Source organism: Dipodomys ordii, unplaced genomic scaffold, assembly GCF_000151885.1.
Source record: "Dipodomys ordii isolate 6190 unplaced genomic scaffold, Dord_2.0 Scaffold121, whole genome shotgun sequence".
Classification (NCBI taxonomy): domain Eukaryota; kingdom Metazoa; phylum Chordata; class Mammalia; order Rodentia; family Heteromyidae; genus Dipodomys; species Dipodomys ordii.
In genome coordinates this window covers 1,516,450-1,529,427 of record NW_012267337.1, presented here as the reverse complement: position 1 = coordinate 1,529,427, position 12,978 = coordinate 1,516,450, and the positions used below count along the sequence as shown (strand labels likewise).

General features: G+C 44.3%; 1 protein-coding gene across 1 annotated transcript; it reads right to left on the bottom strand.

The window, feature by feature from the left end:
• Positions 1–9,119: 9,119 nt before the first annotated feature.
• Slc39a2 (solute carrier family 39 (zinc transporter), member 2) lies at positions 9,120–12,283 on the bottom strand. Its single transcript, XM_013029680.1, has 3 exons — positions 10,960–12,283; positions 10,652–10,702; positions 9,120–10,051 (listed from the first exon to the last, which is right to left on the bottom strand). The coding sequence occupies exons 1-3, from the start codon at positions 11,020–11,022 to the stop codon at positions 9,419–9,421; spliced, it is 747 nt and encodes a 248-aa protein (XP_012885134.1). The 5' UTR covers positions 11,023–12,283; the 3' UTR covers positions 9,120–9,418.
• Between the last annotated feature and the right edge of the window lie 695 nt (positions 12,284–12,978).

The following is a 12,978-nucleotide window of genomic DNA, read 5'->3' as shown; positions in this document are numbered from 1 at the left end:
GTGCTGTAGCTCAAGTGGTAGAGCACTAACCTTGAGCTGAAGAGCTGAGGGACAGTACTTAGGGCCAGAGTTCAAGCCCCATGACCGACCCCCCCCCCCAAAAAAAAGGTCTCAGTCTTTCCTGCTTGGGCTAGGTTTGAACCATGATCTTCAGATTTCAGCCTCCTGAAAAGCTAGGATTACAGGCATGAGTTTGGGAAAGAAGAGCTACTTAGTCCTAAGAAGACTTCCTTATCTGCTCCAGATTATTGAGAAAAGCCATAGAATTTAAGTGGTGCCACCAATATCATCTTTGAGAAAGAAGTATAGAAAGCTGACTGAAACTTTACTCAATATCTCCTGATTCATTTTCCTAGGGCTTACCTAGCTCTGTTTTAGATGGGTGGTTCATTTTAATTAGTGGACCAAGTCTCATAAAGTTGTTATCAGGTTTGGAAGACTGTCAGAAGGGTCACAGCAAAAATAGTTTTCCTCTTGAGAATTCTTCTTTCACAGAGTCCCAGGGATCTGAGAGCTAGCTAAATCATGTTCTCCAAGAAACTTTTTTATTTTTTACCCTTGGTTTTTATTTTTTTACCCCTGAGGTTTGAACTCAGGGTCTGGGCACTATCCTAGACACTTTGTGGTCAAGACTAGCACTCTACTACTTGAGCCACAGTGCCACTTCCAGTTTTGTTTTTTGGTTTTTTTTTTTTTTTGGGGGGGGGTCTAGTCATGGGCCTGAACTCTGGGCCTGGGCACTATCCCTCAGCTCTTCAGCTCAAGGCTAGCACTCTACCACTTGAGCCACAATGCCACTTCCAGCTTTTTTCTTTTTGCTTACATGGTGCTGAGGAATCAAACCGGGCCTCAAGCATGCAAGGCAAGTGCTCTACCACTGAGCCACCTTCCCAGCCCATCACTTCCAGCTTTTTTGATGGGGACTTTTCTGCTCAGGCTGGCTTTGAACCTTAATCCTCAGATCTCAGCCTCCTGAGTAACCAGGATTACAGGCATGAGCCACTGGTACCTGGCTTTCTAATAAGCTTTTTAACAAATATGAAGAACAGTCAGCAAGTGGAATTCAGGTATCTTGTGGCTGTTGCCAGCTGTTTCTTGGTTCTTGAGGCACAAGAAGTAAAAATGAGAAGGCAGTTTACAGCAATAGGATATTACATGGTCATTATTTTGCTTCCTTAAAAGAAAAAATTAGCCTGGTGCCTGTGGCTTACATCTGAAATCTTAGCTTTTCAGGAAATTGAGATCTGAACATTGTGGTTCAAAGCCAACCTAGGAACCAACCACCAAAAAGCTAGAAGTTGGAGCTGTGGCTCAAACAGTAGAATGCTAACCTTGAGTGAAATAGTTCAGGAATAGTGCCAGGCCTTGAGTTTAAGCCCCAGAACCAACAAAAAATCAATGACACAGTTTCCTTAATGCAGCTCAGCTGCAGACAAGGCAGCTGACACTTAGTCCTGGTGATGAAACTGAGAAACAGGACATGTTCATGGCACTTTTGGGGATGGGTTGTTCAAGACTTCCTGTAGCACTGAGTTGCCCTTTTTCCCCTATCAGTAGTTTTTTTTTTTTTTAATCTCCAGTGTTGGAACTCAGGGCCTTCACTTGCTCAACGATACTCTACTATTTAAGCCATGCTTTCCTGGCTTTTTGCTGGTTATTTTGGAAATGGAGTCTTAATATTTTTCTCCCTGGGCTGGCGTTGAACCATGATTCTTTTTTTTTTTTTTTTGGTCCGGTCGTGGGGCCTGAACTCTGGGCCTGGACACTGCCCCTCAGCTCAAGGCTAGCGCTCTACCACTTGAGCCACAGCGCCACTTCTGGCTTTTTTCTTTTTGCTTATATGGTGCTGAGGAATCGAACCCAGGGCCTTATGCATGCAAGGCAAGCGCTCTACCACTGAGCCACCTTCCCAGCCCCTGAACCATGATTCTTTGTATCTTAGCCTCTTGACCAGCTATGATTACAAGTGTGAGTCACCAGGGTGTGGCCTGAATCTATTTTAAATGTGGTAGGTGAGAGTCAGGAGGAGGACATGAGCTTTGGTTCATCAGCAATGTTATGGAACTGGCTGTTAAATTCACATTATGTAACTGTGTGCAAAGCAGGCAGCAAAAAGTGCTGAATGTCATGCTAAAGAAGAGAAAAGACATAGCTGGAGTCATTGGAGTCATTTGGCTCCCAGGAAAACACATGGAAAAAAGGAAAAGAATTGAAGCCAGTTTAAGACTTTACTGGTAGAAGCAGAGCTTGTACATTATAGAAGGGGAGCAAGGTCTTTACATTCATGTGTATTGTTTGTGATGTAGATGCATGTATGAAACCGGTGGCAATTGCCTTGTCTTTCCTACAGATGTCTGCACTAGCAGATGGTTAGGTAGAAGGAAGCTAGTAGGTAGGGTAGGGAGAGGAGGCTTTTACTGTCCTTGACTGACCTACTTTGTTGGTCTTAGATATCTGGTGCAGCCCATGGAGACACAGCACCTCCCTGTGGTTGGCATGTTTCTTAATAATTTCACTCAATTCCTGGAGGCCCTGTGCAACAGCCCTGTTGTTTTTTGTAATTCTGCCCATTAGCTTTATATGCAAGTTCTGCAAGATATAGCCTATAGCTTATGTCCATTCTGAAGATTAGAGGTCAGAGGTCAGGGGTAGGGTGTAATGACTCAAACTTATACTCTCCCTCTACCATTACACCCTCATACCCTAACCCCTCCCTCCCCACTTCAGGTTTAGGACTCTTGCTTATCTTTTCCTTCATTCCCAGAAGAAGTGCTTCACAAACTGTAGGGACTAAAGCTCAAGATAGCAAACAGAACATTCAATGGCAATGAGAATAAAACAGGACACTGTTAAAAGGGCTTAAAGTTTCAGCTTGAGAATTTTGGATTTCACAGTGTGTGCCAGCATTGGGGCTTAAGCTCAGGATTTCTTGTTTTTGCTTCCCTTTTTTTTGATTTAGGCTGTCACTTTGCAACTTGAGCCACATCTCCACTTCTGGCTTTTTTGCTAGTTAATTGGAGATGAGTCTCCCAGATTATCTGGTTGGGTCCTCAGATCCCAGCCTCCTAAGAAGCTAGGATGACAGGCATGAGTTATGGGTGACTGTCAAGAGTCTGGTCTGATTAGAATCCAGGAGTGTGGTGAACTATATGGTGCCCAGGACAATGCAATTTATTCCTACTCTCTCTTCATTCTCACCAGAATTGCCTCCAAATTGGAGGTAAAAGTATGATGCACATTGTATAGGACATTTGACAAATCTAAAGACAGAAACTCAGAGCACAATTCTGCAGACATTCCCACAGTCTGGCGCCTAGGTGTAATCCCTGCCATATACCTTTTTCTCACTTTTCCTCATGGCAAGAGATAGCCCTTGGGGGAATGTGAGGATGTATGGGTGGTTGGTGCACATGCACATACCAACCCACTCAAGTTCTGGATGCTGTGCTTTACCAGCTTGGAGCCAGGAAAGAGGAACTACTTCCTGCAGTGAGGAAGGAGGCCAGAAGTCCCAAACTCTTTCAGGGCAGGCCCAGTGCCTCACAAATTACTCCAGTACTTTGTTGTTGTTGGATGTTCTTATCCTGATATGACTGACCTCTTACCCTGCTCCAGAATATTTGTAAAATGTGGTTTTTCTTGTAATTTCCATCTCACTTCATAACATCTTACAACTGTGATATCCAAATAAACCTCTCAGCTTTAAAGCAGAGGGAGGAATTGCTGGGCGCTGTAATCCTAGCTACTTAGGAGGCTGAGGTCTGAGGATCATGGTTCAAAGCTAGCCCAGGCAGGAAAGTCCGTGAGACTCTTACCTCCAATAAACCTCTAGAAAACCAGAAGTGGCACTGTGGCTTAAGCAGTAGAGTGCTCACCTTGAGCTGAAGAGGGCAGGGACAGTGCCCAAGCCGAGTTCAAGCCCCACGACTGACAAAAAAAAAAAAAGCAGAGGGATGATTAGCAGAGTTCCAGAGGGCTACCTCACAAAACAATTTATTGGTGGCAGAAATGGAAACCTGACTTTTAAAGGATGTTCTGTTTACTTAGGGAGTGGAGAATGAAGGGTAGAGAAGGGTGAACAGGTTTGAGAAGACGTGAACATTGTCCACATAAATTCTCTTTTGATTATTCTACTAGCTTCCTCTTAACTCTTTTTCTATTCCACAAGTCTTCCTTTTGAACCCAGGGCCTGGATGCTGTCCCTAAGCTTTTGCTCAAGGCTAGCTCAAGGCTAGCACTCTACCACTTGAACCACAGCTCTACTTCTGGCTTTTTTCATGGTTAATTGGGGATGAGTCTTATAGACTTCCCGCCAAGGCTGGCTTTGAATGACGATTCTCAGATCTCAGCCTCCCGAGTAGTTAGATTACAGGCATGAGCCACTGGCACCTAGCTATAGCTCCTCTTCCTCCTCCTGTCTTGCTATAAAGCCCAGACTAGCCTGGACTCCTAATCTTCTCATCTTCCTGCTTCAGCCTCCTGAGTGCTGGAATTATAGGTGTATGCTACAGTATCTGGCTATTTTTATTTTTTAACTCTTTCTAGTTAGTTATCTCTTCCACCCCCCACCCCCCAAACACTGGGGCTTGAACTCAGGGCCTACGTATTGTCCTTAGCTTTTTCATTCAAGGCTGGGCTCTACCACTTTTTGCTGGTTATTTGAAGATAAGTGAAAGAGGATCCCACACATCCATCCCAGGGGACTACACAGAGGCAGGGAGGCAGGCACAGGAGAAAGATTATTATAAGGTTTATTAGAGGAGCTATATTTCCCCTAAGAGGGAGCACATGGCCTCCACCACCATCCAGGTAGCAGGAGGGTCTGAGGGATAGGAAGTGAGATAGATGGGAGTTTAGGTGGGTCTGGGAGAGAGGGAGGGGCCAGCTGAATGGAGGAAATTCCAGGAATGGGAGGGGGGCCTAGATTTGGGTGCAGCTGAGGATCAAAGGTGAGCATAATACTAACAAAGAGTCTCATGGGCTTTCTTGTCTACACTGGCTTTGAATCACAATCTTCAGATCTCAGCCTCCTGAGTACCTAGGATTGCAGTTGCCCAGCCTCACAACTTTATCTCTTTAGAGCTGGATGAATCAAAGCTTCTTCCTGTCATCTAGTCCTATATGCCAGCTCTTTCCTCAGGGTTCTTATATCTGTTCTTATCCTTCCTTTTCTTATTATCTTCATCTTTTTCTCTCCTAAGTCCTTCTCCCACCCCTTGCTAGAAACTCTCATCTTTTAGAAATGACAAAAAGAAATTGTTTTCCTTTCCCTGGTGTGGATATTCTTCCAGTGTTCTGTGTATGGAACTGCTTTTTAGCTTTAATCCAGATCTAGGTCTACTTAACAAGTTACAGATGCTTCTGGTTCTGGATGGTAAGAATTTCAGGGAAAGGAAAGAGCACTGATGACTTATTGCAGAGAAGATGAAAGGGAATACAAGGACCCTGGGATGGAAGAAGATAGGAAAAAACTACATGACTCATCTGAGCTTGACATATCCCAACCTCTGCCTCAGTTGCCTCAATGCTGATAGCATCAACTAGAAACCTGGGAAGAGACACAACAGGCACATGTACTCCATGTCTTCTTTCTTACAGTCATACACATCCTCCATACCAGAAATCACACTCTAGCTTCCATATAATTAATTGTATTCTTTTCAATTCATCCCTGCCAGATTCCTGTCAAGGTAACTTAAGTTGGACATAGCAGAGAATCAGTAGGATGTAGCACATCTTCTGTTTATTACTCTAGGTCTCCATATTATATGCTGTGTTCCATGAGGTTAGCCTGTCTGCCATATAAAGCAGATATTTCTGTGCTTTGGTTTCTGTTTGGATTTACCAGTAAGATATGGGAAGCAGATAAAAGATAAGAAGGAAAGAGGTTATTCTCTGTGCCCCTTCTTGTAGGTTGGTGCACTTGCAGGTTGGTAGCATCCCTCCACTAGTGCCAACCTCTGATTTGATGGCTCCTCTAGTTTCTGGTAACTGCTCTCCTCTCTTCAGCCTAGGTAAAAGTCTAATTATAATCACTTAAGGTATTGCATCTTGCTTTGTTCAAATGCCGCCTACACTTTACTAAATACTCCCTTTATCAAACCTGCCTTTTAATTACCCAGTGTACCACTGTATGTGCTTTGTTCTGGGATCCTAACATATGAATGGAAGATAGGAGGGGAGATAAAGGTAAGAAGGAGGAGAGAATTCTGAACTTTTTGCCGAATGATAAACAGGGATTTGAAGCCCAGCTGCCAGCTAACCAAGTTATTTAATTATGCTGAATGCTAGTTTGCCTAGACTTACTAGAGTACGGGTAAGACTTAGCTGTTGGGTGGTAGTAGGGGTGGTAGTAGGGGGTGGGGTAGTGAAGGTGAGATAATGTTTATGAAAGCACAGTGTCTGGCACGTAGCTGGTGTTTAATTAGAAACACGCTGGGCACTGTTCTGAGTGTATTACATGTTCCTGAATTTCATACTGAAGAGAAACAATAAAATGGTGGTTTAAGGAAGGTCTTTTTCCCCCCACAAGACTCTCTCTTCTCTTTCTAACCATCTATCTACTATATGTCTATTTTTGTCTGAGGCTTGCCTTCTCACCATTCCCTGTGTGTATAAACTGGGTTTGTATTTTCTACTTGGTAGGAAAGGAAACAAGATATAAAGAAGCCAAGCAGGAGAAATAGGTAAGGAGACAGGGAAATGGTATTCTTTTTAATAAACATAAAAGGGCAAGATTCAGGCTGGTATGTGGCTTAATGGTAGTGCTTGCCTAGCATGCATAAAGCCCTGGGTTTGATTCCTCAGTACCAAATAAACAGAAAAAGCCATAAGTGGCGCTGTGGGTCAAGTGGTAGAGTACTAGCCTTGAACAAAAGAAGCTCAGGGACAGTGTCCAGGCCTTGAGGACTGGCAAAAAAAAAAAAAAAAGGCAAGACTGAACACAGAAGCAAGCAACAAAGTTAAACGTTTCTCCATTTCAATGCTAAATTACAGAGCAGGGGGTGGGAGGAGGTGGGGAGGAGGCTGGTGGTGCTATCTATGTAAATCTGTCCTCTCTTTTGAAACCTGGCAACTCTGGGCAGATGCAAGTAAAGACAAAAGATAAAAAGCTAATCTGAGAAAAGGAAATTTAATTAACTGCTAGCCCATAATGCCTATGTTTGGGTAGTCCCCAAAACATCTTGATATTTTAGAATAAGTAGAACCTATCTTGTCTACCCAGAACCATTGCCTAAGTATTGGGGGCTGCTTAGAAACCTATTAGGTCCACCCAGGGAGAAAAATGGACCGTTTCCTAGCTGTCCTTGCCCCACCCAGGTAACTGGCCCACCTGTGGGCAATAGGAGATGCCTCCAGGTCATGGCTGAGATCCCGAGTCTCCTACCACGCCCTTTGCTGTGGCCACCCACACCTCCTTCCTGCTCTCTTCCTGTGTAGTCAGTCTCCATCATTAGTTTCCCCTTTCCTTTCCCTTCCCCTGCATCCCCTGTACCCTCCATCTGGTACAGCCCCCGCATACCTTTATCTTGTGCAGGCCAACAGTATGCTCTCCCCCCAATAAACTCTTCTGCCTGACAGTCTCTTTCCGGTGAACCTTACATTATGTTGGTGAACCTTACAAGAACCATGTGTATTACCCCAATTTAAGATTATGGCTTCCATTTGGATTGTTTGTAACTCCTGTTCCTAACATGGGGAGCAGGAAGAGACAGGACAGGCTAATGCATTTATTTAACCTTGCTATACTAAACTATTTTAGTATAAAGAAACCTTAACCTTGTTATACTAAAATACCTAAAATAAACTTTTGCTAAAACTTTCACCTAGTGCAGCTCTCTGAACATTATTTTTCACCTGTGGCTCTCAAGGACCTATGGTTCTGTGAGGAAATTGGGGAGATGAAGGAATCCTTCATCCATGTTCCATTGACAGATTCAGGAGACCTTGACCATGTTCAGGCTATTCGGATTTCCACATTTAAAATATAAAAAGACAAATTGGTAAGGGTGTGTCTGCTCGTTCCCAGTTCTTCACCTGTGTGCCAGGAGGGGAAGGGGGCTGTAAGGGTTACCCAAACTGAAAGGCAACTGGTAGGGCAGGAAGAAGGAAAGCCACGGATGTGGCTTCTCTGCTCTCAAAACATAACTGTTTTTTAATCCTTCAGCATGAGACAGCCAGAAAGAGACAGAGGTTCAAAGAACAATAGTGTTCCTCAAGACACAGAGGGCTCAATGTGAAAATAGGAACTTGATGAAAATAGACTCCATTTTGTCTGATGAGAGTCTGCTGGGTACATTGTGGATGGCTGACAGCTGGTACTGGGAGTGGGGTGAGACAGTTAATGTAGGAAAAATATGACTTCTGTATTTTTGTGCTGGTACTTGGGCTTGAACTCAGGGCCTGTTCACTGTCCCTTATTTTTTGTGTAAGGTTGACATTCTTCCACTTGAGCCACAGCTCCACCTCCAGTTTTTTGGTAATTACTGGAGATAAGAGTCTCACAGATTTTTCTGCCTGGGCTGACTTTGAACCAAGATAACTCAAGATATCAGCCTCCTGTATAGCTAGGATTACAGTCATGATCCACGCACCACAGTTATGGTGCCTGGTTGATTTCCCCTGCTTTCTGCTTTGAAATCTGTTTCACCCTAAATGCTGGGAGTGCTGGCTGAACTACTATGGGTAAGGGGGAAGAGGCTTTTAAAAATTGCAACAATGCACCAGGTACCAGTGTCTTATGCCTGTAACCTTAGCTACTCAGGAGGCTGAGATCTGAGGATTGGGATTTGAAGCCAGCCTGGGCAAGAGTAAACTACTAAAAAGCTGGAATTGGAGCTGTGGCCCAAATGGTATAGCACTAACCTTGAACAAAAAAAGTCCAGGGACAACACCTAGGCCCTGAGTTTAAGCCCCAGGATTGGTACGTGGGTATACACTTAGACACACACACACACACACACACACACACACTCAACAACTTGTCATTGGCTATAGAACTCCAATTCCAAGAGAAAACATTGTATTCAACTTTCTACTCCTCTACTTCCCCTACAGGGCAGCTTCTAGGCAGTTGGGAGAAATGAAATACAATATAGCTGAAGGGAAAGGGTCAAAAGGGCATTTTATTCACACATAGCAGCATAAACAGGAGAAAAGTCAAATCTGAAATGATGGCATTTTTTTCAGTTCTCCACATAAACATAGAATCTAAATATTCCATACTCAGTTCTGAGTGACAAATGGCTTCTTAGGTAGATAAAAGGTAGGGTCCAGTCCCTGGGGAGTGAAACCGCTTGTGAATGTTCTTTAGTCTCACAAGAAAGAAAAAGTCTGAGGGCCAAAGCCACAGAGAGTTGTCTCTTGGTGGTAGGGAGGAGTCCTCTTAGATAGCTCTATCACAGCAAGCAGGACTCTTTCAGGCCCATAAGGCAATAATGGCCATGAAGGTGAAACCAGCAGCCACACAGCACCACTTAGTCAGAGGGGCACCAGGACCAGCTAGCTCCCGGGGTAGAATTTCTAGGAAGGTGACATACAGGAATGTGCCAGCTGCCACACCCTCTAATACAGCTTGGGCTAAGCCCTGACCTCCTTCAGAATCCCCAGTAGCCACACTCATCCCTAAAGCTAGGCCTAAGGGGGACATGAGAGCTAATGACAGTATGGAAAATGCAGCCCACTGTGATCCAGTGCCTAACTTCACCAGCCGAAGTCCTACACCAAACACTACAAGACCTTTATGAGCCAGGACAGCAACACAGAGTTGTATGGTAGCTGCTATTGTTGTCTGTAGCCCCACAGCTAGACCTTCAAACACTGAGTGAAAGGAGAGTGAGAGCAAGAGGACAAGGGCTCGAAGGGGACCCCGTGGGGGTGAGGGTAGAGGTGAATGGCTGTGGAATCCAAAAACAGAAGATCCACTCCATTCCTCCTCCTGCAGTGTTGATCCTTCAGCAGCCCCAGGACAGCACTGGAATGCAAGTGACTCCAAAAGGAAGACCAAGAAAAAGCCAAGGGAGATGATAAGCTCTCCATAGGGATACTCCACCTAGGAACAGAAAGGGGGCTGTGAGCTGGTAGGCAAGGAAGACAGTATATAGATGGATATAGGATTGGTAAGTTAAAGGTAGGAAAATGAAGACTGGAATAGAGGTGCTAAGCAACACAGTATCCATAGAGTTTGAAATATAGGAAAACAAGCCTGGCCCCCATGGTGAGATCTGAGTATCACAGTTTGAAGGCAGCCGAGTCAAGAAAACCTGACTCTTATTTCCAATTAACCACCAAAAAGGTGGAAGTGGCACTGTGACTCAAGTGGTAAAGTGCCAGCCTTGAGCAGTTAAAGCTAAGTGACAATGTCCAGGTCCTGAGTTCAAACCCCAGTCAGTATTGTCACACACACATATGTATATATAATATATATGCATATATATTATCAGTTAAAAGAATATAAGAAAAGAAAGAAAAGCAAAACCTTTTCTAGGACTTCACAAAGAAAATGGATTGGACTGGCTCCTCCTTTGCTCTATAGTATCTGAGCTGAGAAGGGCATCTTGGTATTTTTCACATATTCCTCTAAGAAAACATCTGAGTATGAAAGGAATCTCTGGTTCTCCTCACCTCCCAAGGACTGGTGTGAGATACTCACATGAGTGGAATCAGCAGTATCAGAAGAATTTCCTTTACTTTCTGTACTGTTCTAGGAAGAAACAAACAGAAATTAGGTGGGAGGTGGCATAGCTCACCTTCCTGCTCTGACCTTTCAGCAGTACTGTTTTCCTTAAAGTCCAATCTGACCTGTTTTCATCATTCTCCATAACCCCAAGAACTGTTATCCACTCTGTCATCTTACCCTTGTCTTTGGTCCCAACATTTTCTTCCTTTCCATTCCTAGGTTCTGTTGATCACTCTGGCTTCGTAGCCCTGAAGCTCAGCTCTGCTATTGCTGCTGCTCACCTGTCCTATAAACTTCTGGATCTCTGATTCAATTCCCTCCAGGGCTTCAGTGGTCATATGCATAAACCCAGCTCCCAGGAAAACACCAGCAGAGATGCAGCCCAGAAGGCTGAGGACCTGGTGGCGACGACCTTATAAAAAAGCAGAAGTTACAATCCAATTGGCAGTAAGGAGACAAACAAAGGTGACTAAAGGGTAAACAAGGCTGTATTCAAGTATCTTGAGCTTGAGAATGCTGAGAATTAGAGCCAGGAATCAGGACAGTGTGAGACTAAGGTTAAAGGGAAAAAGATGGAGTAGGGCTGTACCTGTAGCTGCATCAATCCGGAACCATTTGAAGCAGATAGGAATAAGGCCACAGCCCAGGGTAAGAAACAGAAGGACAAACAGGCAACCAATTTTTGTTCCTATTAGTGCCTCCATCTGTTGGGTACAGGACAAGTAGAAGCCTCACAACGACAAGTGAGCAGGAGTGGTATCTTGGGTAGTCAAGAGTGTCTTCACTCTCCTGAGTTTCAGGAGACTCTTGGTGTCTTCGTGTCCCGTGTCCTGGTTGCCTCTGCTATAGCACAGCTCTGCTGCATAACTCACTAGAGCCCTGCCTAGCTATGTGCCCTCCCCTACCTGGAGGCCCCTCCCATGCCTCACGCCTTCTTGAGCTTCCAAACCAGAAACTCCAGACTCCCTGCCAGGCACTGCTCAGTGTTCCTTTTCTTCACTGCTATGACTAATCCAAGAGCTCTTGAGAGTTGTGGCTTATGCCTGGGGTTGACCTAACCCTAAATAGGACAATTTCTGCTAACTACTTCTCTGTTATTTTGCATTGAGGACAACCTGGTCCTGCCTCATGATATATGATCTAAGCTTCCAGGCTCTCTCCATCCCTTCAAGGTTGCTTCTGATATCTGAACCCAAGCTTTTCAGAGGAGATTTGGGGCCACCTGGGGGTAGAGGTGAGGCTGAGTGGTGCTGCAGCTGCCACTTGTGGGAACTAGCGGATGAGGGAACTCCCCTTTCCTGTAACTCCAGAAAAATAGCTCCAGGCATGGAAAACTCAGTGAGGAATGGAGATTTCTAGCATTGCAATATTGAAACCGACACAATTAGATTTCTATAACTAAGCCCCCATTACAAATCTTTTTTTCTTCTAAGAGACATGAATCATAACAAAAAAAGAGTTGATTCATTCTTTTTTCCTAAACACACACACACAAAACTAAAATAAAGAAGGTAGAATACATTCTTTCCTTTGATCAAGGTGACCTTTGGTCTCCTTGCCATTCCTATAATTATTAGTTAATAGTTTTATTATGTCACAAAAAATAATGGTTTCCATGTTAACAGTTGTGCTTGCTAGGATAAGGTAGATTTAAGGTTCATCCCTTTCCTTCTCAGAGGGTACTCTCTTTCTCACTCTTATATCTTGATTAAACTCTATAAGTGGTTTTCAGAGTTGGCTGTGCATGGTGTTCGAATCTGACTGGATTCTGCTGGCATTTCCTAATGGGAACTGTAGAAGGAAAATCAGTTGTTGGTGATACTAGGAATTGGACCCAGGGGCTAAGTGATTGTTCTACCATTTACTTGAGCCAAACGCTTAGCCTGGGATTTCTTGCATTTTAAGATAAATCTGCTCTTCCATCAACCAGTAAGAAATGAACCAAACAAAAGTATCTTGCCTGGAGCTGAGTGCTGGTGGCTCACATCTATAATCCTAGCTACTCAGGAGGCTGAGATCTGAGGATGGTAGTTCTGAGCCAGCTGGGGCAGCAAAGTCCATGAGATTCTTATCTCTACTACACTACTGAAAGAGCCAGAAGTGGAGCTGTGGCTCAAGTGGAACAGTGCTAGCCTGAGCAAAAGAAGCTTAAGGACAACTCCCAAGCCTTGAGTTCAAGCCCCAGTACTGTCCTCCCCCACCAAGAACTCTAACAACAACAGATGCTGGAGGGGATGTGGACAGAAAGGAACCTTACTTCATTGTTGGTGGGAATGTAAACTTGTTCAACCACTTTGGAA

Excerpts from the sequence above, each read along its gene's own strand:
- Slc39a2 (XM_013029680.1), bottom strand. The coding sequence starts at position 11,022 with ATGCATATGACCACTGAAGCCCTGGAGGGAATTGAATCAGAGATCCAG. Across the intron at positions 10,703-10,959 it reads TCCAGAAGTTTATAGGACAG|AACAGTACAGAAAGTAAAGG; the intron begins GTGAGCAGCAGC and ends GTTTCTTCCTAG. Across the intron at positions 10,052-10,651 it reads ATACTGCTGATTCCACTCAT|GTGGAGTATCCCTATGGAGA; the intron begins GTGAGTATCTCA and ends TTCTGTTCCTAG.